Source organism: Danio aesculapii, chromosome 20 (genome assembly GCF_903798145.1).
Source record: "Danio aesculapii chromosome 20, fDanAes4.1, whole genome shotgun sequence".
NCBI classification, from domain to species: Eukaryota; Metazoa; Chordata; class Actinopteri; order Cypriniformes; family Danionidae; genus Danio; species Danio aesculapii.
Genome location: NC_079454.1, coordinates 15300405 through 15328312, shown reverse-complemented (window position 1 = coordinate 15328312; position 27908 = coordinate 15300405). Strand labels below are relative to the sequence as shown.

The window sequence follows — 27908 nt, the reverse complement described above, 5'->3', positions numbered from 1 at the left end:
GTTCACCTATCCAAAATTGGACTACATCATTGCAACTGGACTATACATTTTCATTTTCATCCTGGATCAACTCGGCGAATACATCGATGCACATTACAACACATACTGCCGCAACATGGACACACCAGATCACAACAAAAAAGGTAATCCCTCTTCAAACTCCAAGAGACCTCATTCCGATTCACCCACAAGTATGAATTCAACACCATCCTCACCATCTTGTTGCACCGAGGTAAGCGATATATTATACTCAATCGAAAATAAACTTTCCGGACTCGACACAAGAATCACACTCATAGAAGACATTCACAAGGAATTCCAAGAACTCGTCACAGTTTAGAATTCAGTCAAGAACAGATAGACACTCTCACTTAAGAAAATAACTTCTTAAAGGACTCAGTTCATGCACTTTCCACTCAACTCACTTCCGTTGTCACAGAAAAGAAATACATTTTGAAAGAAAACATTTTGGACTTACAAGCACGCAGTATGAGTGACAATCTAGTTTTCACAGTCATCTCAGATCAAACTTCAGGCGACCCCGAAAAATTAATCAAGGAATTTACTGACAAAACAACTCAAACAGCCAGCTGAAACGTACAAAACATCACTTTCCATCGTGTCCACCTCATCCGTTCTCAACAAAACAACAACCGACCGCGTCCTATCATTGCAAAATTTGAACACTACAAACACAAAGAACTGGTTAAAAAACAAAGCAGACAACTTGAAGGTACAGTTTACGGTCTCAACGAATAATATCCAAAAGTCATTCGTGAATGTCGAAAACAATTGTACATAGATGGAAAATTATATAATTATGAGAAGGACATTACCCCCTGGCTTTTCTGAAAAGCAATAATTTAATTAATTAATAATTTAGTTAATTAAAGTTATAAACGATAAATAAGTTATATAAACTAATAACCTTAACTTTTATAAATTTGATTATATTGCATAATGTGCACCCTTTGTAAAGCTACTTTGTTGTTTAATTATTGAGAAAAAAGCTCTACAAATAAACTTGAATTTAATTGAATACATTAATCTATAACGACACTGCTTTTTGATTTTTCATGGCCGACTGTGAGTTTCTGACACCATATTTTAGAACTTTAAAAAAAAAGAAAATTAGTGACAAATAATTTATGTGCTCTATCACATGCTGATTAAATATATTAAAACATTATAATGTAAAAACAATCTGTTTTTGCGAAATTATGCTACATAAAACATTTAGTTCATAAATCATTTAGTTTAAACACAAACTAAAACATTATTCATTTAATGAATAAAAATGTTAATTCTGCTGAGCTCTGTCAGTAATGCTGCAGGTAAATAATTCATAAATAAATTTGGGGAGTGAGTAAATAATAAATACAAAAAGTGGGGCTGTGAGAAAAGGCTGCAGTAAAATAACCAAAATAGTAGGGCTGCTATGAGCAACAGCATCCGAATTTCATCAGTGATTTGACAACACAGTCACCGTCCCATTTGGAAAAAAACACAAATTGGCCCACAGAGAATTCCCCCAGTGCTCCCAATTAGACAATCCGGGCCTGTCAATATCTGCTGCAAAGTTGACAGTTATGATCTGTTCAAATCAGTGCTGGACAATTTGTTTGTTTGGTCATGAGGAGACAGTTCTTCCAATCAGCAATTAAAAAATGTTAAGTATATTTATAAAGAATATATTTAGAAAACATATTTTTTAAATACTTGAAAATTGGAAAGTTTAATTAGATATTTTGTTCTATAATAATGTACCTGTTGTTGAGAGTTGTAGTCAAATAGGCCGACTGGAGCACCTGATGAGTCCAACTGGATCTGATTTCCACCATAGTCAAACTGAAGTGACTCCAAGCTCGCCTGCTGCTCCATGCCACCCATGTTCTGGGCTTCCTGACTCTGGAAGTCCTCGGGAGGAGGTTTGTTTGTAACAAGGTTGGGTGCCTGCAGAGTGTGCTGGTGGTGCTGTGCCATTATTTCCAGCCCAGCCTGACTGGGTCCAAGCCGTTCTACTCCTTCTGTGGGGGATGCCTGGCGACTACCTGGAATGGGGCTAAACAAAATAAACTTTAAATTCAAAGAGTACATACTTCTTACACTGTTGAAAGTTCACAGGCATTTCACACTTTTAGGGCTCTATGCGCAAAATGCAAAGCGCAGGGCGCAAAAGCATTAAGGGCATGTTGGAATGCACTTTTGCTATTTTAAGGATGGAAAAATCCGCTTTGTGCATGGTCTAAAAGGGTTGAGCTTATTTTCTTAATGAGTTATAGGTGTGTTTTGAGAATAAACCAATCAGAGTCTCATCTCCCATTCCCTTTAAGATTCCCTTTGCATCGCACCGTAGCGCATTTGCTATTTAGATGACGGACTTTGTAAGTGTAAAAACTGAGCATTTCACTAGCAAGAAAACAGTTAAACTGAGCATCTACAGCATGATAATGAGAGATGAGCCTGCTCGTTCTTTACTTTCCCTTTCACTCTCGTGGATAGGGAAACTTCTTGTACGCACAGATAGCCGATACATAACTAATTTTGTTTGTTAAGCGCAAAGATTTGTTTCAAAACTATTTCTAAATTCAGTTCTAATTTCCAGCAAACGAATGAATGAACAATAATAACGAAGTGTGTTCAAAAAACTGAGTTATATCCAAATACATATGCTAAGCCCCATATGATCTAAAACCTGACAGGTGAGCAAATCTAAGCTTGTTTTTAATATAACAAATATACATATGCATATAATAAATAATACAGCTAATAATAATAACATTATACAAAAGCAAATTGTTATGAATAAACTGAAAAAGTCCCCCGAGATGAAGAAGGCATGGAAGTATGGTTTTTATATTTATGTAGGCTAGAAAATAATATGTTTTGTAATATTTTAATCCTTTATATTTATATCCTATATATATCCTTGTTATATCCTATTTATATCCTTAATATTTTCATTCTTTTCATATGTAAAGATATTTGCGTATTGCTGTACATTCTGTCTGTATTAATCAATGTGTAAGCGAGGCACAGAACTAACGCACTCTGTGCTGGACTTTAGATTGGCTTTGTTCTGGTCTATAGAACAGTCTATTAAAGTTTCTCAAAATAGCAACGCCCGAGCAATGCGCCTCAACACGCCTCCTTTTTTAGACCAGAACGCCTACGGGCACACATAAGAGCGCAAATGCATTTGCTATTTAAACAGCGTGGCACAAAACATCCAAACGACTCTTGCACCAAGCTGAAACTAGCAATCAACAATTGCGTCGCGCCTTCCGCCACATTGCACCGGGTGTATGATAGGGCCCTAAATCTGTTAAGTTTTTAAAAAAAAGAGTTCTTAAGTGATGAAAATTAGAGATGATGGGCACAGCATGGTTACTACAATTTAGTTTACTATATTTTATTGGATTAAAATCTTTATAATATTTTAATAGGAAAATATGAAAGGAGGTTTTTTTTGCCTCTCTTTCCTGAAATGTATCTTATTTCCTGTTCCACCTCCTGTGACCTGTCTTCCCCTGGAATTGTGATGTTTGTGTACGGTCGGGGGGGGTTCAATTTACTTAGAATTTGCCACACAGCAAGAAGGTCGTTGGTTCGAGCCTCGGCTGGGTCAGTTGGCGTTTGTGTGTGGAGTTTGCATGTTCTCCCCGTGTTCACGTGGGTTTCCTCTGGGTGCTCCGGTTTCCCCCATGAGTCCAAAGACATGTGCTATAGATGAATTGGGTGGGTTAAAATTGTCTGTAGTACATGTGTGTGAATGAATGTGTATGAGTATTTCCCAGTGATGGGTTGCAGCTGGAAGGGCATGCGCTGTGTAAAACATTGGCGATTCATTCCGCTGTGGCGACGTCAGATTAATAATACTAAGTCGAAAATAAAATGAATGAATGAGTAATAATAATCACTGTAAAAAAAACACTTTCACAGCCAAAAATGTAATTTATTTATTGAAATCTAAAATAACTGCTTGTATTCAACAACAATTTAATATAACTAAGTCAGCCTACTTCAAGGGACAAAATTATATTGATTTCAAGTGGACTTTAAAATTTCTGCAAGTTGATGGAAGTTAAGAGAAAGATTTTAAATAAAAACTCATACTACTTTTTAGTATAACTCTTAATGCAAGATAAAATGTTTTGTGAATATGAGCCCATGTTGCTAATTAAACTCTACTTGGAAAAGAACATTCATACTTGAAGTCTTTGCAATCTCGGTCCAGTCCATTGAGCAATCCCCTGGCATTTGCTTTTGAGGTATCCCCTTCATCTCCAACTTTCACCTCAGAACTTTTGTTTTCTTCAAAAGGTGAAGATTTCTCTTTTGATTCTCCCTTTTCTCTTCCATCTGGATCTGCATCTGCTTCACCCTGGAATTATCATAACAAAATTAAATGTACTTGATTCTTTAGCTGCTTCAAAACAATGACAATAAAAATTTATTCTATATCTAATCTATATGCAGTAATACTTGAAATTTAACATAATATATCATGTAATCTTAGTCTCAGTCTTAGTCAAAAAGGAAAAAAAAAATGCATACAGGATTGGACAATGTGAGTTACAAAATTATATTTTAACAATTTATATTTCTTATATTATACAATTAGATTATTAAGTCTACTTATTAGAGTCAAATAATACAAATTTAAATGTCATCAGTTTTACCTTTTTATTGTAATGTAACTGTATATTTTCACAAAGAGCCAGAACATGTCAGTGCAGACAAGACTGAAACTCAATGGGAAAAAAACTGAGAAATATCTAGGGCTGGAAATCATTCAAAATTGTTAAATTCCAAGACTTTAACTTTGATAACATGGATTTTGATATGGTAACTGAACAATAATGTAAGAGTGTGCTCAACTAATATCTTTAGGAATAGAAAGATAATACATTTACTTTCAAATGAGGTGTTGTAAAACAAAATTTACAACATTAAACAACAACATTTCAATCATTATTATTTTTTTTATAATTTCTCTCATGTTTTTTCCTTTATTAAAATTTTATTGACTATTTGTCTCTAACATATTTATTTATTATAAATTTTTGCACCATGATCATAAGAAGTTTTGTTAGATTGTTTAAAGTTTTGTCTTTTGTTCTGATTAATCTAAACTAATGTTTAATCACAAATATTTTACTGTTTAGCATCCTATATATTAACATTAATTTAAAAGAAAGATATGTAAGAGTTAACTCACATAAACAGTGGTGTAAAAAAGTGTTTGCCCCCTTAATGATTTCTCATTGTTTGCATGTTTGTCACACTTTAATGTTTCAGTTCATCAAACAAATGTAAATAATAGTCAAATATAAAACTGACTAAAACCAAAACTGCACAGCCTGTGTGAAAAAGTGTTTCCCTGGAATGGTCGGCCAACCAAAATTACCTCAAGAGCACAACTCATCGTGTCCAAATACTTTATAAATAATATTTCAAACCTCTATTGTTTATTGTTTTTAGAAATTAACTAAATTTTTTTTTTTTGATAGGCCTTTGTAAAATTAAAGTTTAAAATGGCTTGAAACGGTTTAATTTATCTATTGTATATACCTATATTGTTTTAGCTTTTGTTTGTTTTATATTGGTCTATTTATTTAATGTGATTTTATTATATTCGATATTTGTAATTCTTTTTAAAGATTTCAATATAGCTTAGGCTATTTTCTCTAGATATGACACTATTGTTTTGAGCCTACAAAAGTGGACACATAATTTGTAAAGTTTTATGTCTTTCTGTTGTATTAATTGTTTGTATTATCTTCAAAATAACGAAAGAAAGAAACCCAGCCGCTCGCGGCATCATCAGAGCTGTCAGAGCTGCTCTTTTGCCTGGGTTTATTTGTAATTGTAATACCACAAATTACAATAGGACTAGTGACTACAACACCAAGAAAACCTAGCAACAACAACAAAAAAGAATTTAAATGAGCATTAGATGTAGTGTTACATGGACATCGGAAGAATAAGACCTGTGCAAAATTATTTGAGACCTAGAACAGCGAATTTAAGACTTTTTAAGGCCTTAAATTCCGATTTTTAAATTTTTGACTTTTTAAGACTCGCTAAAACCCTGCCTTTCACTCTGCCCCAAAGCCCCAGCTGGCCCTAGGTATGGCCCAAAGTATTCGGCGGGCTGAAAAAGGACGGCCTCTGGCCCCGAGGAAGCCCTGCTTTGGCCCAATCAGGCCCCGGAAGTGACAGTGGAAACACAACTGGCCCTGGCTCGCTCGCTTTAGGCGCGATAGTGGAAACGTGCCTTTTATGTGCTTGTTACTCGCGTGAACAAGCACCGATTTGCCTGTGATTTCAGGCATTTGTCAGCAATTTCTCAAAACCTGTCGATGAGTCAACATCGGTGCTAAAGTCATGCAGTCTGAACTCGCCATTTTTATTCGCATTCACGTTCCAGCTGAGATGCTCAGCAGACTTCTTTTCAAGTGACTTGACAATAAGGTTTTTTTTTTTTTTTGACAAATGTTAAATCTGAATACCTGACAGTGTTCTTAAATGAACACCACCAGGTGCTGTAGCTTTATTGTTTATCATTGAATTTTAGTTGCTCTGTAATGGGTTCATGGTCATTTATACTAAAACTCTCCCTTATTAACTTCAGACACGGAATGTCCTTTTTCATATTTTACAAATTTTACAAATATCTTGTATCTAGCTCTTCTAGCTCTTTTCTGCTTATCAAATAACATGCAATAAAATATAAGGCGATAAAGGTGATCAGTATACAGTGACAATGGTTCGGTGAGAATTACATTTATAATGTATTTAAATAATACAAATTACAAAAACCTCCTAACTAAATTATTATAATTGAAGTACTATGAACAACAACCATAACACATACCGACAAAGCTTCCAAAGTCCAAGGATGTATGCAGATGAGTATTGATTCACTGCTTTCTAACTCAGCAATAGCACAGCCACACGGGAGGCACTAACTTCCTTGGCCAGTCACATGATAATGACTGTGTTATACTCAGAGCAGCAAGTAGGGAGATACAAACTACAGCCTACAGTCGCTGATAATGTAAATGAGGCATAAACATTTATTCTTTAATCATTGTTAACTTGGACAATCACTTTAGCAGAATAAGTGTATTTTAGGGCTGTCAACATGTTAATAGTGCAAAATTAATTTTCGTTCATTCATTCATTTTCTTTTCGGCTTAGTCCCTTTATTAATCTGGAGTCGCTACAGCAGAATGAACCGTCAACTTATCCAGCATATGTTTTATGCAGCAGATGCCCTTTCAGCCACAACCCATCATTGGGAAACACCCATACACTCTCATTCACACACATACACTACAGACAATTTAGCTTACCCAATTCACCTAAAGCACGTCGTTGGACTGTGGGGGAGGCCGGAGCACTTAGAGGAAACCCATGCGAACGCGGGGAGAACATGCAAACTCCACACAGAAATGCCAACTGACCCAACTGAGGCTAGAACCAGGGACCTTCTTGCTGTGAGCCGATCATGCTACCCACTGTGCCACCGCGTCGCTAAAGTTAATTTTAACTGCGTTCATTTTATTAACTCGCTATTAATGCAACATATTTTCTGTTTGTCCATAGCTAGAACAATATGCAGCCAGTAAAGAATGCAGCACCTATTGGAAATGATGAATGGAAAAAGGTACAAATGGCAAGATCATATTCATCACAATGTCTGATGGCTCTGTTAACAAGAAAACATTATCTGCATTTATTGTCTGCATTTATTGAATTACAGTGCATCCGGAAAGTATTCATAGCACCTCACTTTTTCCACATTCTTTTTATGTATGTATATAGTATGAATACATGTAGGTATGTATATCGTAGGATTTAGATCTGGGATCAAGGACATTCACTTTGTTGTGAAGCCACTCCAAAGATATTTGTGCTTTGGGTCATTGTCCTGCTGGAAGATAAACCGTCGCCCCAGTCTGAGGTCAAGAGCACTCTAAAGCAGGTTTTCATCCAGGATGTCTCTGTACATTGCTGCATTCATCTTTCCCTCTACCCTGACTAGTCTTCCAGTTCCTGCTGCTAAAAAACATCCCCACAGCATAATGTTGCCATCACCAAGCTTCACTGTAGGGATGGTATTAGCCTGGTGATGAGCAGTGCCTGGTTTTCTCCAAACGTAACGTCTGCCATTCACTCCAAAGAGTTCATTTTCAGTCTCATCAGACCAGAGAATTTTGTTTCTTATGGTCTTAGAGTCCTTCAGATGCCTTCTGGCAAATTACAAGGGGGAGTGGCTTCCGTCTGGCCACTCTACCATACAGGTCTGATTGGTGGATTGCTGCACAGATGGTTGTCTTTCTGTAAGGTTCTCCTCTCTCCACAGAAGAACGCTGGAGCTCAGACTGAGTGACCATCGAGTTATGGACCACCTCCCTGACTAAGGCCCTTCTCCCCCGATCACTCAGCTTAGATGGCTGGCCAGCTCTAGTAAGAGTCCTGATCGTTCCAAACATCTTCCACTTATTGATGATGGAGACTACTGAGGTCATTAGAATTTACAGAGCAGCAGAAATTTTTCTGTAACCTTCCCCAGCCTTGTGCCTCAAGACAATCCTGTCTCAGAGATCTACAGACAATTCCTTTGTATTCATGCTTGGTTTGTGCTTTGACATACACTGTCAACCCTGGGACCCTATATAGACAGGTGTATGCCTTTTCAAATCATGTCCAATCAACTGAATTTACGGCATATGAACTCCAATTAAGCTGCTGAAACTTCTCAAGAATGATCAGTGAAAACAGAATGTACCTGAGCTCAATTTAGAGCTCCACGGCAAAGGCTGTGAATACTTATGTACATGTGATTTTTCTTTTTTTTTTTTTAAATAAATCTGCAACATTTTCAAATTATTCTTTTTTCCACATTGTCATAATTGGGTATTGTGTGTAGAATTGTGAGAAAATAAATGAATTTAATCTATTTTGGAAAAAGGCTGTAATATAAAAAAATGTGGAAAAAGTGAAGCGCTATGAATACTTTCCAGACCATGGCAGCTCTGGGAAGTCACACGGCTCTGGCAGCACTGGGAAGTCACATGGCCCTAGCAGCCATTCGTTGAACTCTGGCCTTTCGTGGGACTCAGGTGGCAGCTCTGGCCATTCTTGGGACTCAGGTGGCAGCTCAGGCCATTCATGGGACTCAGGTGGCTGCTCTGGCCATTCGTGGGACTCAGGAGGATCTGGTGCCCGCCATTCAGGGAAATCCAGAGGATCTGGCGCCCGCCATTAGAGGGATTCAGAGGTATATGGCACCTGCCATTTGAGGGGTTCAGAGATATCTAGCGCCCACCATTCAAGGGATTCAAAGGTACTTGAACCCCATCTTGTAATCTTGTGAGCTACATTTTAAATGTATATTTTATGCATTTATTAATTAATTTATTAATATTTTCTACTAATATTTTATGATATCTAATCTAGCACCTCACCAAGGGTTGAATTGTTTTTATGCTTTTTAGACCTTCACATCATACAAATTAGACCTGTTCTACAAAACTGTAAGCATTTTCCCATAAATGTGTCATATATCACTAAAAATGGAAGAATAATAGGTTTTATTTGGTATATGGTACAAAATCAGATTAATTATGGCATAAATGTGTTGCAGCCTTAAACATAAGCTTTTCTTTAAATTGGAATTTTGCAAAAAAAAAAAAAAAAAAGTCTGAAATCTGAGTCTGCAAATCTTTAACATGGATTAAATCTGTCAATATTAAAGATATCAAATCAGTGACTCACAAAAAAAGACTAGCTGCATTTTCACAGACAGTGTCACATTTGTTTATTTAATATATTGAAAATAAATTGTAAACATTGTTTTAAATTATGCACTAGTACCATATGATGTGTTTTTATAATGAAAAACATTTCTCATATAATAACCATTGTAGACATTGTAGAAAACATTAATAAACATTGTAGAAAAAAAAAACGATATTACTTTAACAACAGTTAAAATGCATTTCATTGAGATTTCCATTTTGAGAAAAGTACTCCATTATGAACTTTACATCACAATTATAATGTAGTACTTAATACATTTTTACAGTTTTAATGAGTTGCTACCTTAGACTGTAAAAGATATAGACAGTCTATGTGACGTCACCCTTAGGTTTCTGAATAGCACGAATAAAGCTAGAAGTAGGCATGGCCAACTGTCGCAATTTTGTTCTCTATTTAGTATTACCAAAAAGTATTCCCTATTTAGTATTACCAAAAAAGGGCAAAGAGGCAGAGCGTGAGTGGAGCTAAAGACGCCTGCTAGCATTTTGCTTAGATGGCCTTTTTGTCATGAGAAATGCTTAATACTTCATCACCTGCTCATTTGTGTTCTGACTACTTGTGCTTGGCCGTGTACTATATCAATGAAGTGTTTAGTCTATTAAAAACACTAATTGAGCCACTAAGCATTGTTCTTATTATGTATTTCTACAGGAGGAAAACGTGAATTACTTTTAACGTGTTAGTAAATGCAAAGCTATTTAGGAATTAGCTAAGGTGATATGACAGCAACCAAGACCTAGCTGTCACTCAAGTGGCCACGCCCTTAATTATGCAGACTTATTATAACTTAATATCAATGAAACAGATGAGTTACAAAAAAATTCACTGCCCACACAGTTGTCATGAAGGGTAATATTAGCTATATACACCAAAATAGTTTTTTGTACCAGGTTATAAACACCTTTTGTTTCTGCGATAAAGTTGGCCATTTTAACATTGGGGTCAATAGAAATATGCTCTAGTATGGAGCCAGAACTAGCAGAGTTTCAATGAATTGCAGTTTCAGTAACTTCCGTATTAGCTTCACGATGGACAGCGAGAGGTTGCCGCTTGGTTGCTGCACATGTGCATCTATTTGAATGGATAGGATTTCAATGGTCTCAAGGCTAGCTCTGAATGTAGCCCACACAGAGCTACAATTATATACATATATAATTTTGATTAAAAATATATTATTTTTAAATAAAAAAGTGCAAAATGACATGCATCTGTTCTGATGATGATGGTCATGTCTACGGTCAGACTTGCTATATATGATGGGTTTTTTTCATCCCAAATTTGGTTAAAATATGGAAAAACGCAACTGCATTGTTTCATTTTTACATTACTATTTTAATTTCACTAACTCATGTTTATTTATTATTATTAACTCAATGTACAAAATATATGTGGAAAAATGAACTCAGCAGTTCTACTTATATTTTACTTATAACTTACTTATATATTTTCAAATAACCTAAAAATATGTTTTAGAGAGTAATGTATTAACAGTAATAAGAAAATCACGAACTCACATAGCCTCCATTCCTGTAGCGACCATCCATCTTGTCTCCTGGGGAAGAGCTGAGGACATACTCCACCATACTCACACCAAGACCACCCCCCTCTGAGCGTGGGGACAGCACTGAGCTCGTCTCTCCAGTCCCATTGTAGCCTTGACCTGGTCGCTTCTGCACCATAATGGGTTGAGAGACAGAATGATCTATACACAGCAGAGAAAAAAGAATACCAATGGAATTATTATGACAAATATGACAGCAAGAGGTCTAATAGTTAAGCCTTTTATTTATATATAATTTTTTTTTTTTTTTAAATCAGTCATCAGTCAAAATCAAGTAATTGGTATAAAGATCTATTTATATAATTTACAGCTAATATTTTGCTGCACATTTCCATCTATTTTACCATTAGTTGCAACTTTGTCTATAGCACTTTACCAATTTGATCCGCTGAATTAGCCTGTCGCCAATGAATCTGCATCAACATTTCTGCCGCAGATAGATTTTTTTTTTTTTTTTTTTACAAAACATATAACATAGATAAAATGCTTGAAATTGTGTAATTACTTAGTCTCTATTGTTTGCTACTGGTGACCACCCAACCTTTTTACTCATTAAGCAGGTTTCTTATTGAGGCAGCGGCATTCAAAATGTATTCAAGACCTCTCTTAAATGGTAAGTTGTTAACTAATTTGTTAATTAATTAATAAACAATGTCCCCATTTGTTTCCACACTCTGAAAACCCTGTAATATGCACAAATGACCCCCTGCCATCAGCTCATGTATCTGCTTATGAGACTTTTCATTTTGATAAGGCTGCCCAGGCACTTCCACTGAACTGTCACGTCATTATAAACTCTGTGACAAGTTTCCATTTCTTCCTGATAGGGCCGGCCAGTGGGAGGGACTAGGAGACTCATTTGCCGAATTTTGTACAACTGTTCTCTACCCTAAAAAGCATCAACAATGTTGGCATGTGTTGTTGCTTGCTCCTGGTAGTCCTTCTTTTGTTTTGTTCATTTCTAGCCTTTGTGTTGGGGGTATCTCGAGTATTCAATTATTTCTATTTAGATTTTTTTTATCTTTATCTTTCATATTTATGTAAATACTTTTTTTTTTCATTCAAACCAAAGAACTGTTCATGTCCTCCCTTAATTTGTTATGGCTTTTGAGCAGAGTTGTGATAAATATGAGGGCTTGTCATAAGTTTGGATTCTATTATATGCGGACTAGAGTTTGTACATTAGGGTATTAGGTTTGTTGAATTGATGAATTTCATTAAAGTGATTCATTTTAAGTTTAGATTTTTTTTATGAATAAAATGTTTTATTGCCACAATTTGCAATGGATTATATCAGATGGTTTTGTTTCTTCTATTGTTTGACAGGAGCAGGGCCTGTCCTCTCAAAAGTAAGGGCTGTTTTTGTGTATATGAGGTGAAATTAGTTTTGTAATATGTTTTTGCCTAGGCAGGCATAGCGATGATATATGCTTTTTTATTTGTTTGTTTTATATATATATATATATTATTTTCTTTCGTATGGTGAAATGAGTTGGAGCAGATGTCCCTGGACTCTTCAACTTGTCACTGTTGCAAATGCTGGTTTACACTGTATAAAAATCCACTACAAGTAATTGTACAAAGATTAGGATTGAGTTTAGTTTGCTGTTAAATTTATTTGGAAGGAATTGTACATTCCAGTTGTTCTCCTAAAACACTTGAGCAAATTAGCCTGCCTTACATTGATGTATTTGTTAGTGCTCAGTCAGCTTTGTTGAATGATTTGACTAAAGATCAGATGAACTAAAGATCAGAAACTGCAAGTCGCTATTTGGAAAGTCAAGATAAACGTGTGAAGATGGCGGCTGGCGCAAAAAATAACTGAACAACTAAAAAAAAAACTGTTATTGATGCCTCCTGCATTTTAAAAGTCATTTATGAGTTGATGTATCAAAAAAATACTGCTAAAGCATGCAATAAATGTACCACGATTAAGTGAAATGTATTTATTATCAGTAATGAAGCAATCAAGATAATCATTAAACACACAGAAATGTTGCCTAATCAGTGTCCAGTAACACTACTTGTCATCAATCTCTGCTCTATTGACAGCACAGACGATGCATTCAGCCTCTCTTGGGTCTTGCTATTTCTCAGAATTTTTTTATTTTATTTTCAAGGTTGAGAAGCACATCTCTGCTTCTGCTGTGGTTATAGTTGTTGTTACAAGAATCTTTAGTAGAGTTACAGTCTCTTAAAAGACTTCCTCAATATTGTTCTCCATAGACATTAGCAGTAGGTCCAAAGCACCACAACAGGCTCTGAACTCTTCCTTGCAGTAGATCTTCAGCTTACTTCAGTTGAGCACTGGATAGGTCTTTATTGTCCTGCACAGTGAATCTTCAAGAAATGCAATTGTATACTGCTCAAGCATGTCTGCTTGCAGCAAGGTGGCACTAACGAGGTGGTATGTGAAGGTGAACCTTCCCAATGTGTGTCTGAATATGGTACGACAGACCTAAAGTATAAAAACAAAAATTATGTAGTTACAACAGTGACAATATCAACTGCTACACTTAAAACGAACAATTTGAGTTATAAAGGGAGACCAGTTTGTGTTTGAATCCACAATTTATCAAAGCTTCACAAACATGTTCATTCTTAGTGAACATGTTAAGATTCATAAACTTCTGACCTCAATTTTTATAACACCAGCCATTTATTTTTAGGTGCAAATGAAATCAAAATTAACCATGGATTTTGTTAGCTCACATTGCTAGTTTTATGGTGAACAATTCATCTGTGTCATTAAGAAAAAAATGTTTGCCATTGTAATCTTTAATTGAAATCTAAAAATGCACTTCCTGTTTTTTTTTTTTTCAGTTAAATTGTCAGGTTACATATATCCTAAGTATTGTTAACCACACCCCTCCAACTGTCAATTTTTGACAACAAACAGAAATGGTGAGAAGGAGGTGTCTGTTAGGTTGTAATAACTCTTCAAAACCCAACTCTTTCAGAATGAAATGCCTACTTTATACATTTCTCCAGGAACTGTCACAATGTAAAAAAAAAACAAAAAAAACAACAAAAAAAAAACACCTGTCGCTGCTCCCAGTTTATGCGGACTTTAATCAGATTCAGAGATGAAGTCTGTAATGCTAATGTTGTCCACAAGAGGAAACAAAAGAATAACAAATCATCTTAGATCATAAATTAAGGGCACCTATGATGAAAATCAAAGCTGTTTGGACAGAACTGTGTGTAGGCAAAGTGTGTCCACAGTCGTACTGGGGCCTGTTTCAGTAAGGAGGTTCAACCAACTTGGAGTTTAAACTTGAACTCTGAGTTGATTTACAGAGAGATTAAAAACTCAGAGTTTTCGGTTTCAGAATAGTTGATCTGAGTTGGGTCAATCAACTTTGAGTAGACCAACTCAGAGTTAAGCGCACACACCGCAACAATAAAAAGGCATTATCAATGGGGCTCAGATATTACGAGTAACCATGGCAACATCTAAAAAAAAAAGATCAGCATTTCTTTCTCGAGCTGAATTTGATGTGCTCATGCAAAGTTATAGCAAATATGACCAAGTATTTAAAAAAGCAACACCACTGCATCAGTGAAACAGACAGTTAGCGTGGGAAAACAGCTGCTCAAGTTAATGCGTAACTTTACATCTAAAGTATTTAAATATTTAAGTATAATAAAAAGTAATTTAATGTGTGATGTTTATAAAATTTTAACACACGTTCCCAATTTTATACATGTTGATCAGTTTTAATAGATTTAAAAGTGCACTTGTGTGTCTGCCTCTAGTATTGATCAGATCATTATTGATAGAAGTTGATATAACATTTATAATGTAAGCAGTACTAAAAAATTGTTTTTAGAACAAATAAATCCCATTAATCTAGTTACAGTACATGTCGAAGGTCAGTGAATTTAAGATAATTATTCATTAAAAATGACAAACCATCTAGTACGTGACTTTGTTCTTTGAGTGACTGAAATGTAGGCAATAGCTATGTTTCCATCCAAAAATATTAATTCAATTTAAATTAAAAACTGGAATAACGCATAATAGATGTGCGAATAAAGCAGCGTTTCTATCAAATGAATCAAAGAGAACAAAATCGTCACTTCCTGATTATCTGGCACCAAATATCAACAGTAAAAACAGAATTTACTGCAGTAGAAGAAGCTCCGTCAATCTTTTCTTTATTTAATAGGCTAAATGTATTTGCACCTCAGAAGACTATGTTGACACAAAATGAACACGGGGGACGTTTGAAGCTATAAGACGCGGAGAACAGATGCTCTTGACATGCTCCAGACGTTCTGGAGGTAATTAATAACATAATAACATTAATACTGAAACAGTTAAGGCATTTTAGAATGACCAAAACAACATTTAATATTTTTTACAGTGTGCTCAGCCTGCTGGTTTGTCTATTCACACACATTTTCAGCATCATCTCTTATAACAAACCTTTTTTTAATGCACATACTGAATTTGTACACTAAACGTGTTTTCATCGCAGTTTATGCGCATCTTTTATTTATTGAATAAAAGTTTATCCTACTCAGTTATTATGCACATGTTTTTTATGCATATTTTCAAAAGTTATGTGCATCATGACATTTCCATCAATTGTTTTTATGCACATATCCAAAATTAGCATTAAAATAGGGGGGTGGAAACGTAAGGCTCAGGCGAGAAATACCGCTTCGTCTTTAAAAAAGGGGAGGAGACTAAAAAGTTTAGAAAATGAAACCTGCTCGTGACCAGGTTAGGTCCACAGAGTTAGTTACCACAGTAACTGACACTGAGTTAAATTTACCTCTCTTTCAGAAACAGGCTTGGCTTACCCTGCTTTCTCCAGCTTGACAAAACTGCCATTTTGAAAGGCAGTTTCTCTCATTTCAGGGTTAAAATACTCTTGAGTTTTCACTTAACCTCCTTTCAGAAACAGGCCCCTGGAGTAATATAAACACAAGTTTCTTTTGTTTTTTTCTTTATTTTTTAAATGTATTCTTTTTTTTTTTTGTAAAACTACAACAAAGAGGGAACAAGTATGTATATATTCACATTTACTTTAACATGTACAATTAAACCAGCTTGACATTAACACTATATTTATGTACATAGTTGGTATACAAATGCTAATACACATATGAGAAGAATCTATTAAATAAGACAATTTGCATCAAATATTAGCAAAATGGTCATATTTGTTACACCACCAGCATAGCATGTAAACTATTTTTTTCATAGTTTACATGTTATGCTGGTGGTGTAACAAATATGATCGTTTTGCTAACATTTGATGCAAATTGTCTTATTTAATAGATTTTCATCCCATTTGTTTGTACAACAAAATACAGGTGGTATAATAATTGTATTTACAAAAAAGAGCTTTCGTTATTTACAGATTCAACGTTTAAATCAGTCACAGCATTTGAAACTTCTGACTTAAAGATTCCTATTTGAAAATAGACTTGGTCATTGTATCGTCTTCAAACTAAACTGCATTGCTTCATTTACCATCTGTGGATATCTGTCAACATCTTTGGAGACTACAATATTATTTCTCCTCACACTGATAACACAAACAAGAAATAGTAATCCACTTATAGTAAAGTTAACAAAACCTTTGGGTGATTTGTTTTATTATTATTATTATTGATATTAATTTGTATAATTTAAATATTTCTTAATCTTAAAATCAAAAACAAAAGAGGACATTTACAAGTACCCATAGATGGCAAATAAATTTAGCAGTTTAGCTTGTTGGTAATGGTTTGTTTTAACTCAAATAAAAACTCACTTCTGCTACAATCCATTCATAGACCTCTAGACAGAGTGACTGCTACCTTTTCGGTTGAGAGCCACCTTCACTGCATTGGTTAAACAGGTAAAGAAGAGAATTTCTTTAAAGAAATAAGAAAGCGTATCAATAATAATAACAATAATAATAATAATAATAAATGCAAAACAAGGAATACAGCTCCTACCTGATCTTCTACATGTCCAGCTGGAACTGCTGGATGCTCTTCTTGATGTGGACTTAATCTTTGCCCTTCTTCTGAAGTTTGGCATAGAGGAGATCCACATGTAGCTTGATGTTGTGGAAAAGTTGCAAAAAAAAATTTATCCCGATTCTCCAGCAGCATGGCAAAGGCTCCTGCCCCTCTGATGGTAACAGGGTCAAAGTCACCTCATTCTCTAATAGTTTGAAGACAACATATGAGGCCCTCTGTGCTCAAAAACTTTTTTGTTACAAAGTTAGCGTTAGCTCTACTATAAAAGATCTGGGTGTCATATTAGACAGCAATTTAACTTTTAAAAATCATATATCCCATGTCACAAAAACTGCTTTCTTTCATCTGAGAAATATCGCTAAGTTACGAAGTATGCTATCCATCTCAGATGCAGAAAAGCTAGTCCATGCTTTTATGACTTCTAGGCTGGACTACTGTAATGCTCTGTTTGCTGGCTGCCCAGCATCCTCTATTAACAAACTTCAATTAGTACAAAATGCAGCTGCCAGAGTTCTTACCAGGTCTAGAAAATTTGATCACATAACCCCAATTTCATCCTCCTTACACTGGCTGCCTGTTAAGTTTCATATTGAATTTAAAATAATGCTTCTTACCTACAAAGCTTTAAATAATCTAGCTCCTGTTTATCTAACCAATCTTCTGTCTCGCTACAATCCAAGTCGCTCTTTAAGGTCTCAAAACTTAGGACTTCTGGTAGTACCTAGAATAGCAAAGTCGAGTAAAGGAGGTCGAGCCTTCTCATATATGGCTCCAAAACTCTGGAATAGCCTTCCTGATAACGTCCGAGGCTCAGACACACTCTCCCAATTCAAAACTAGATTAAAGACCTATCTGTTCAGTAAAGCATACACCTAGTGCACCACTTAGGGGGCTCCCACACAGGTTATGCATCTTGTTGATATACACTGTGAACATCAGCTACGCTAATTATTTTCTTTATTCTCCATTTCCACCTGGGGATACTCTTCCCGAGGCCCTCAGACTATGCAGAGCCACTGATTCGATCCAAAACCAACGATGAGATGAACCAAGGTTTCCATATCCTGGACCAGGCCGAATCCTGAGCAGCTACTGTGATGGTCATGGAAGAGTGGAGAACATGAGACTGATTCCTGTGACGCTCCAGGGACAGACGAGTCTTCGCTGAGGCCAGCTTCCAGCCTCCGCCACTGAGACTGCAGCTCTGCACAAGACGTTTGGCCAGCGGAGAAATTAAAAGGATCGTGCCCAACTGAGCCTGGTTTCTCTCAAGGTTTTTTTTCTTCACTTCCGCCATTAGTGAAGTTTTTTTTCCCTCTCCGCTGTCGCCACTGGCTTGCATGGTTCGGGATCTGTAGAGCTGCGCATCGTTGGATTTGCCCTTCAATATTTGGACTCTCAGTAGTGATTATTAAACCACACTGAACTGAGCTCAACTGAACTGAACTTAAACACTACAAACTGAACTACACTGTTCCTATTTACTGTGACCTTCTATGTGAAGCTGCTTTGACACAATCTACATTGTATAAGCGCTATACAAATAAAGGTGAATTGAATTGAATTTTGATGGTAGAGCTGTGGAAGTTCCATCTAACATTGCTAGATGTTGGTAGTGAGCGACTAATTTTTCAAGGACATCTGTGTGACCGTGAGAAAAAGCAAGCAAACCCTCCAATGTCAGAAAAAAATTGTCACTTTGGATATGTGAGAAATGGCCTTTTGCATCACTAAACTGAGTTGGCGAGGATAGCAGTGGATATAATGGGCATTTTGGTACACATTGTACACAATTCTGTATACACATTTGAACACCCGCAATGACACCCGACATCACACTGGCTCCATCATATACTTGATAGATGAGCTTACTCTTTTTATCCACAGGAAGGGTGATAGCAACACAATATTTTACGGCAGTAGTGCTAGAATTAGTTGTAGTTGAACACGGAGGAATAAACTCAAACCTCTCTTGTATGTTGCTTTGGCGTCAATGCCCGACAGCACAAGCACAAGTTGGCACTATATGGCAATATCGGTGGTCTCGTCAGTCTGGATTGAAAGTTGCTGCCTAGTGCTTCTTGGATTATGTGTTGTTTTTCTGTTTGATTGTTTGTCTTTGTTGTTATTTGTGCTGTTTTGTGATAGACTTGGTGAGCATTTGCAGATGCTGATTGATTTATGCGGTCTGCTCCAGTTGCTACAGCCTTGCGGTGTGTAGCTCTAGCTTAGCCTGTCTTTCTCTGCTTGAAATTCTTATTTGAATCACTGTCCATTGTGATCAAACTCCATTGAAAAAATAAATTGTTAGCTCATTAAATATTAGAGATCACAACTGTGAGTCAGTTGTGAGTCATGTCAGCATTGCGCTTCACGTATATTCAACAGCACACAGCTCTAAGTATTGTTTGCCTGTCTTTAACCCATCGTTGGTCTGTTTGGTCTGTACTATACAACAGTTTAGAATCTTGTATCAACTGTATGTCTTACTCCGTCAATCAAATTAATTACTAGCTCTTTTAATTTTTAAATCCTATATAACTGTTTATGTTATAATGCAATTATATAAATATCTTTCTATATTATATCGACTGTAGACTTTATTTAGGGCAACCGGAGCCGGGAACATTTCCCAAAAGACATTTGAATTTGAACAGCATCTGTGCTTATGTTAATTTTTTTTTTATTATTTCCGAGGTTTCCATAATCCTGGACCAGGCCGTATCCTGAGCAGCTGCTGTGGTGGTCATGCAGGAGTGGAGAGCATGAGACTTGTTCCTGTAAGACCTGAGTGACAGACAAGTCCTCGCAGTGATCCTGAAGGCCCAGCCTGTACACCACCCGGTGACCTCTCCCACCTGCAGCTTCTCCACGAAGGACGTCCAGCATTCTCCAGCCTCTAACGCCTAGACTGCAGTTCTGCACAAGACGTTTGGCCATAGGAGAAATGGTCATGCCAACTGAGTCAGATTTTTCTCTGATTTTTTTTCTCCCTTCACTTTCATCAATTGGTGAAGTTTGTTCCTCGCCACTGTCGCCACTGGCTTGCATGGTTCAGGACTTGTGGAGCTGCACATTGATGAATTTGCTCTTCAGTGTTTGAACTTTGAGCAGTGAAAATTAAACCACACTGAACTGAACTAAACTGAACACAAACTCTGAAAACTGGACTGACACTGTTTTAATTTACTACAATCTTCTATGTGAAGCTGCTCTGACACAATCTACATTGTAAAAGTGCTATAGAAATGAAGATGAACTGAATTAAATTGAATTAGACTTTCTTACTCCATCGATCAAATTATTAGCCATTTCATTATTAAAGAGATAATTTTCATTAATTTTCTTTTTGGCTTAGACCCTTTATTAATCTGGGGTCGCCACAGCAGAATGAACCGCCAACTTATCCAGCACGTTTTACGCAGCGGATGCCCTTTCAGCTGCAACCCATCACTGGGAAACACTCATTCACACAAATACACTACGGACAATTTTAGCATACTCAGTTCACCTGTACTGCATGTCTTTGGACTCGTGGGGGAAACCGGAGCACCCGGAGGAAACCCACGCGAACATGCTGACTCCACACAGAAACGCCAACTGACCCGGCCTAGGCTAGAACCAGTGACCTTCTTGCTGTGAGGCGACAGCACTACCTGCTGCGCCACTGTGCCGCCCAGAAAATTGTTCTGAACATTTTCTAAGTTTTCAAAAATATGAAGTCAAAGTCTTCAAAAATAAAGAAGACTGAAGTCTTCAATGTTGCTAGGCAGAAGCATTTATTATTACAGCAAACAGAAACAATTGCCCGAATTTCTGATGAGTGTAGGTCAGCACAAATTTTAGATACACTTCTTTGTCTTAATACTCTACCCAACTTAACACTTTAGCACACCTCCATTTGCTTCTCATTCTCAGTTCTTCCAGGGGCTCCCTACCCATGGTCAGTTGAGTCATTTCCTTACCATCAATAGAACACTTCAGGGTTTTTAGGGATCTTACAAAAGAACAATTAAGGCCTTCCTGCTCCAATTGTCCAAATCAGCTCAAACAAAACTCAACAATATATCTTGTTGACTGTACACTGAGCTGTCAACTGTAAGTTCAGCTGATGTTCACATGGGTAGTTTTAAGGTCATAGGATGCTTAAACAGTGGCTTTGCATTTATCATTAGACTACAGTCTGCTTTAACATGGCTTCTTCATAAAATTATAAAGGTCAAACATACAAAGGATTATAATAATAGCACTATACAACAAATATAGGATGATAATAAGGTAATGGCATAAAATGAAACTTAAAAACATGATAATAATGGAGTCATCCAAATAAACATTCAACTGAAAGTAATGCAAAATTCATCAATACATCAATAAATTCCTCAATACATGGAATAAATTTAGGGAAATAGTCAGGCTGCCAGAGAAGATTTCAGAATTAGAGAAACATGCAAAAATTAATTTAAGATATTAAGACTGTTTCTAGGCAAGGTTTTGGATTAGGCCCCTGCACATTTTTTTAGCTCCTGTTGCTGTGCCCTCACAACAGGACAGTTTGGTTACTGTTAGAAGCACTAGAAGTTGAAGAAAACACTGCATGTCTGTTCCAAAATCAAACAAGTTAAAGGGCAGTGACACATCCACTGAGAAAACGTGAAAGTGTCCTAGTAATTGGGGACTCCATAGTACAGAACATGCAAATAGAGACACTAACCACCATAGTTAAATGTCTGCTGGAGGCCAAGTGCCAGACATAGTCAAATTAAAAAGTGCTGGCTAAATCTAAATATTAGGTCAGTTCGGCAGAAATTATGCTTGGCTACATCAGTTGGTGATCACTAAAATAGCATTAAAAATAGTATTAATTAGGTGTGATCTTGCAAAGATTATGTTAGACACTGCAATATGATCTGCAGTGTTTCCTCTAGGATTTTTTTCAGCTGTGGCAGCAGACTCTGTTGGGCTTTTTACACAGATCTACCAACTACACGTGGCTTTATTTCATTGACGAATGTCATGAGCGCAGTATTACAAGTCGAGATTGCATTCATGTAATACGAGCATGTGAATCTCTGTGCTTGAGCGTTGATTTCCTCTGTTTGTGCACAAAACTATTTGCGCACCCTCAAATATTCGCTGCTCAAGTGCAGATTTTCTTGTGCGCTCTCAAATAAAAACGCTGCTGAAGTGCGATTCAGTGCATTTTTGTAACGAGTATGTGTCCAACATTTATTAGATTTGTTAGGAATATTTGTTAATGTGTCCAATAGGCCTACAGAGTGGCATTAATGCGTCCTGAAGTAATGTGAAATGGTTATAAACTCCAGCAAGATACAGTCATTGTATGCAGAGCCATAGACCTTTATCTATAAATAAAATATAATTTTGGAAACTGTGTTCGTCATAACTGAAAGCTACGTCGTGTTTGCTGGCCTCACACATCACGAACCTGTCAGTCAATCAGTCAGCACGTAACCGTAAAGGGTTAAACAAATAACGCACAGCAGTACTACGATTACAGAAAAGTTAGCGCTGTTATAATTCACTTACCTTTTAATATGTTTTGGTGCGATTATAACCCGCTATTTAAAAAAAAACAGCTGTATGTTTTGAATGAGAAGCTGTAATGTAGCTGTTGCAGGATGAATTTTGCTGTGGGGCCCCGCCACACTCAATGGCTGGATGTCAAAAAACACATATTTTGTAGACAATTGCCCACGTTTCAGGGGTAGACTTGACTTGTTGAAGTAGGACTCTCAAGTTACTTGGCTTATAGTCTTAGTGTTGGCACTTGACTAACTGGTGCCCAGATTAGGGAGCAGAAAAAAGGTAGACCGTCTGCTATCCTCTACATTTCAAACTCAGATAATTTGCAACACATACAGCTACTTAGATTTTATAACAGAGACTAACAGAAACCTGGCTAACACTAGATGACTACTGAAGAGGATTTTTATTTACTAAACCTATATGAAGACACATTTAATTGGGTGAGTGGAGGGCCATATGTATCTGCCATTATATATCTTTGAAAACAGGTGATAGGTTAAGGCAAAGGGGTCATAAAAGAGTATGAGAGAGGACTTGGGGATGCATTCAGAACCATCTGTTTCAGAAAGGCATGAAATGTATGTTGTATGTACATGTTGAAACTGTCATGTATATTTGAAAAGACACATACTGTGTATGGGAGAGAAGAGTCCAGTTTTGATGTTTGAAACATAGATACTAGTCATGATTACCAAATGTGAACTGTATGTGGAAAAACGGTGATGATTATATTAGATCTGTACATTGTAAGGGCCAACAAGAAGAAGGGTCTTTAAATAGGAGTCGTAATGGAGTAGGAGTTGGGAGAGGCCTGTTGAACCAGTAAACAGCTGTGAAAACACAAAGGTGGGAGGAAGCAAGGATAAAGAGGATAGCAAACTTGAGGGACACTGGATTTGTCCTGGGGAGAGACTGAGATGGGTCTGCTCCAGGCTGTCTCTGCTTTTTTGGGAAATATTCCAATAAAGTATATTCTTCTGATATTCATAACCCCAGTCTGAGCTTGATTCATTAAGAGAAAAGCCAGAAACCACATCACTACAAGCCCTTAATTGAGTTTTCACCTGCTGTGGCGCTGGCGTACTCCAATAGGATTTTTATCCTTAAATTTAAATAGTTTTGTTCGGGTGCCAGGTAGATCCAATTCTACCAAATAGAGTATAGAAAAAAAAAAAAAAAAAAAAAATATATATATATATATATATATATATATATATATATATATATATATATATATATATATATATATATATATATATATATATATATATATATATATATATATATATATATATATATATATATATATACAGATGTTACTACTTCAATGTGTTCCTTATGGCGCCATTCATACCGCGGCGACAGCGGTACTTGGTGCGCCAGCAGCTTTTGACCGCTGGGTGGCAGTTTAACCACAGATATTCAGCTTTGCCTTTCCACAACACTAAACAGACTTTTTAGTGCGTACCTTATGTGATCAGATGTGTTCAATTAAAATATAATTTTGAGTTAGTTTTCTTAGTAATAAACATGATCTTATGCTCGGTCAGCGCGCTTCAAGTTTTGCCGTTGTGTGCTGTGTGCTCGAGCGGAAAAGCGTGTTACTTCTGTTTCATTGTTCAGTCAAATGAAAGCACTGCAGGGTTTCTGTTGAGGTGACAGCGGGGTTTGGGGTTGTCAATGTGAGTATAGCAAACTTTTAAAGATGGAGGAGAGTACTTGTGGTCGCTGTTTCAAGTTATCCAGAGTTGTATTTATAGATCTTGAATATCACAATATTATTAAAATTATAACATCGACAGCAACTCGACTCGCGCACACCAGCTGATTCAGTCGTTTTCTAGTGACATACAACAGAGTGCAGGGCTTCTTTTTTTGTCAACCATAAAGGCAGCGTGGTGTATTTCCTGCAGTAACAAAAGCTCCCTGTTTATTATATTCAGACACACAAATGCTCCCAAATATATTATGAGGGCGCATAGATTACATTTCGGGCGCTCATGCGACCAAAATGGTTGCAATTTCGAGCCCTGTAGTATAAGGACATGTATTCAGACCACAACTGAACGTTTGAAGAAAATTGAATGCCTTATTATTTAGAATTAGCTATTATTGATGTAAATGCAGCCGTTCAAGGCGCATAATTGATTTATTACGGTATTGACGGTATTAGAAAATCCATGTCGTGGCGCAATGTCACACCGGTGATGACTATGACACCGGTGTACCGCCCACCCCTACTACCTGTTATTTAAAATATCTATATTACGCTCCAAGCATTCGCCAAAACGAAAATATTTTTAAGTAAAACACAGAACATAGCTGAATAGAGTGTTGCCTGCTTTAAACGATGGGTTAGTAATTATATTATAACTGGTTATGTTCAGGTCAATGAAATAATACCTTTAATAAATAAAATATGTTCGTAAGAACGTGGTGGGCCAGTGATTCCGTCGCTTTCATCAGTGGTTTAATGAGCTCAGGAGAATTCTGCTTTGCATTTTTCTATGCATTACTAACATCACTAAACCAGACATTTGTTTTATAAGTTAACCAAATATTCGCAGAGATTCAGCAGGTTTTTTTCTGACGCGTTTGCCAGTCATGCCAGTCAGTGAAAAAAAAAGTAACCGTGGCCCTGTTTGCAGGTATTAATATTCGTTTTTTCGTCAATCTGATGTAACTTTTATTATTTATACAGGACATTAAAATGCAATTAAAAGTTTCAAATCAATTAAACTCAATTTATAAAAGGGGCTAGCCTATTTTATGCATTAAATATAACTAATTTCCTTTATTTCTGACTAGACCATGCATTTTAGACTATTTTACAATTGTAATATGTGCATATGCTTTTTTTAAATAACATTCGTTTAACAAATATTTTAGCACATCGAAAGTAATTAAGTGACCTGTTTTTTTTTTTATTAAAACCTTTATGCAAAAGGATCAGAGGATAAATTATCGTAGGATAAACGTATCTTATGGAAAAACACCAATTGACGGGCTCTGCTTTCGGTTTTAAAAGAATCAAGCAGCTTTAAAAAATATAATTTGCTGAAGAGAAATGACAAGAAAAAAAGAAAGAAAAAGATTAAATATATAGGGACTGTTAAAAGAACATTTCTCTTTAATATATTCTTTCGACTCCGAAACATCAGCTAAGATTATGATGAATGACGGAGTTTCTCTATTGCCTGCTTCAGCAGTGCGTCCCGGTCTATGAACGAGGAGACGAGAGAATGCGCTGTTTAGTTTCGGCTTGATATATTGAAATAAAAACTAACACCGAACTGCTTTTAACGCTCAAAAAGTTAAACTAAAATGCACAACTCTTGTTGGTTGCACCCGTTGCAACTTAAGCTCTTTAGACCATGCCCCTGACCGTTTCTCAGTGTTTCGCCACAATATATTTAAATAAATTATTTATTTAGGCATATTTTCATTATTAATTTATTTTCATTATTCGTTTATTATTATGTACAATAATTCAGACATAAAATAAGATAGTAAAATATAATCAACAACGAAAATGTAAAGAAAAACATAAATAAAAACATAAATGAAAAAGTCTTGTCTTAGTCCTATCAAAACGGCAAACACTAAAAGCAGGCTAAAAGACTGCTTTATTTATTTATTTAAGACTACTTATTTGTATTGAATGTGTGTGTCATGTTAGTTGTCTTTTATTTCTTCAATTCCAAAATGAGTCCTCTTTGCACTTAAAAAGTTTACAATAAAGTGTGTTAACAAATTTTAAATGATTAATGAAGGACTTATAATGCTTTGACCTATTGTTTAATATCATTTACAAGCACAGTAGAATATTTAAAGCTGCTGTAAAGGCCATTTCTTTTCCATTCGCATCCCGTCCCTTTGCGCCCCCTGGCGGCTTTTTCACAAATTGCGGTCCTACACTAAAAACAGAGCAGCAGTTATTTCAAACGGCGGCGGTATAAGCCCCGGCGGTAATAGTCACTTTGAACTCTCACCTACTGTGTATATATATATATATATATATATATATATATATATATATATATATATATATATATATTATATATATATATATATATTTATCTGAGGGTATGTCACCAGCTACACAAAAAAAATTAATAAATAAATACAGGCTCAAAGGCACAAATTGTTGAGCTCGAAGGATTTACTTTAGGAAAAAAAAAAAAACAAACAAACAACAACAACAGGGTCACAGTCATTGATATCAGTGGAAGACAATCAAAAACTCTTTCAAACAATTTTATGAGATATTCAGTTCAAAGTGCAAAGCAAATAATTTAAACCCCCTTTGTATTAAACAACAAACAAAAAAAAAAATAATTGGTTGATTGTCTTTTGATGTGTGTGCGTGTAGTTGTGATGGTTGTGTGTGTGTGTGCGCGCATGTGTGTGTGTGTGATGCGCTGCAATCGCTGCCAGCAGGCGGCGCAGGGGAAAGTTTTTTAAGTGGCAATGGGGTGCAGAGAATACCTGTCATGGAGTCAAAGTCAGCTGAGGTTAAAGAACTCACAGTTAGCTTTTGATTTAGCCGAGAAGTGGACGGAACTTCCACAGCGACAGAACCATTTGGAACCGCTGGATCTAGAAGTCATCAACAAGGAAGAACATCGACGCTCTTGTCATCTCCGCACTCACAAACACTCACTCAGCTCCGACCTGGATGTCCACGTCGCCCCAACAGTGGCCGTTTAACCGGACGGGTGGTAGGACAGGCTCGGTTGTTTGCTGCGGCTCTCTCAGGTAAGCATAGTATTCATTTCCATCTGCAACGTGATGTACTTTTTCGCTCCGTGACTCGATTAACAGCGCACTTCAACTTCCCGCACTCCACTTTACACTTCCCTTTCCCTGATTCCGCTTCTGCTTTTATTGAAAAACAGAATCCATCTGCCACCACAACGTCATTTATTTCCGTGTTTACTATTGGTGCGTTCAGTTAAATTGTGCGGTCCATTCTCTT

General features: G+C 36.4%; 1 protein-coding gene across 3 annotated transcripts in view; it reads right to left on the bottom strand.

Moving 5' to 3' along the window:
* LOC130247579 (pumilio homolog 2-like) overlaps nucleotides 1–27908 on the bottom strand; it is a 151149-nt gene that overhangs the window by 106314 nt on the left and 16927 nt on the right. For all 3 annotated transcript variants that reach the window (XM_056480878.1, XM_056480877.1, XM_056480879.1), the window contains exons 2-4: nucleotides 11349–11536; nucleotides 4212–4384; nucleotides 1768–2062 (exon numbers count right to left, since the gene is read on the bottom strand). In XM_056480878.1, the coding sequence (XP_056336853.1) occupies nucleotides 1768–2062; nucleotides 4212–4384; nucleotides 11349–11513 (633 nt within the window). In that variant the 5' untranslated portion in view covers nucleotides 11514–11536. The remainder of the gene's footprint in view (nucleotides 1–1767; nucleotides 2063–4211; nucleotides 4385–11348; nucleotides 11537–27908) is intronic.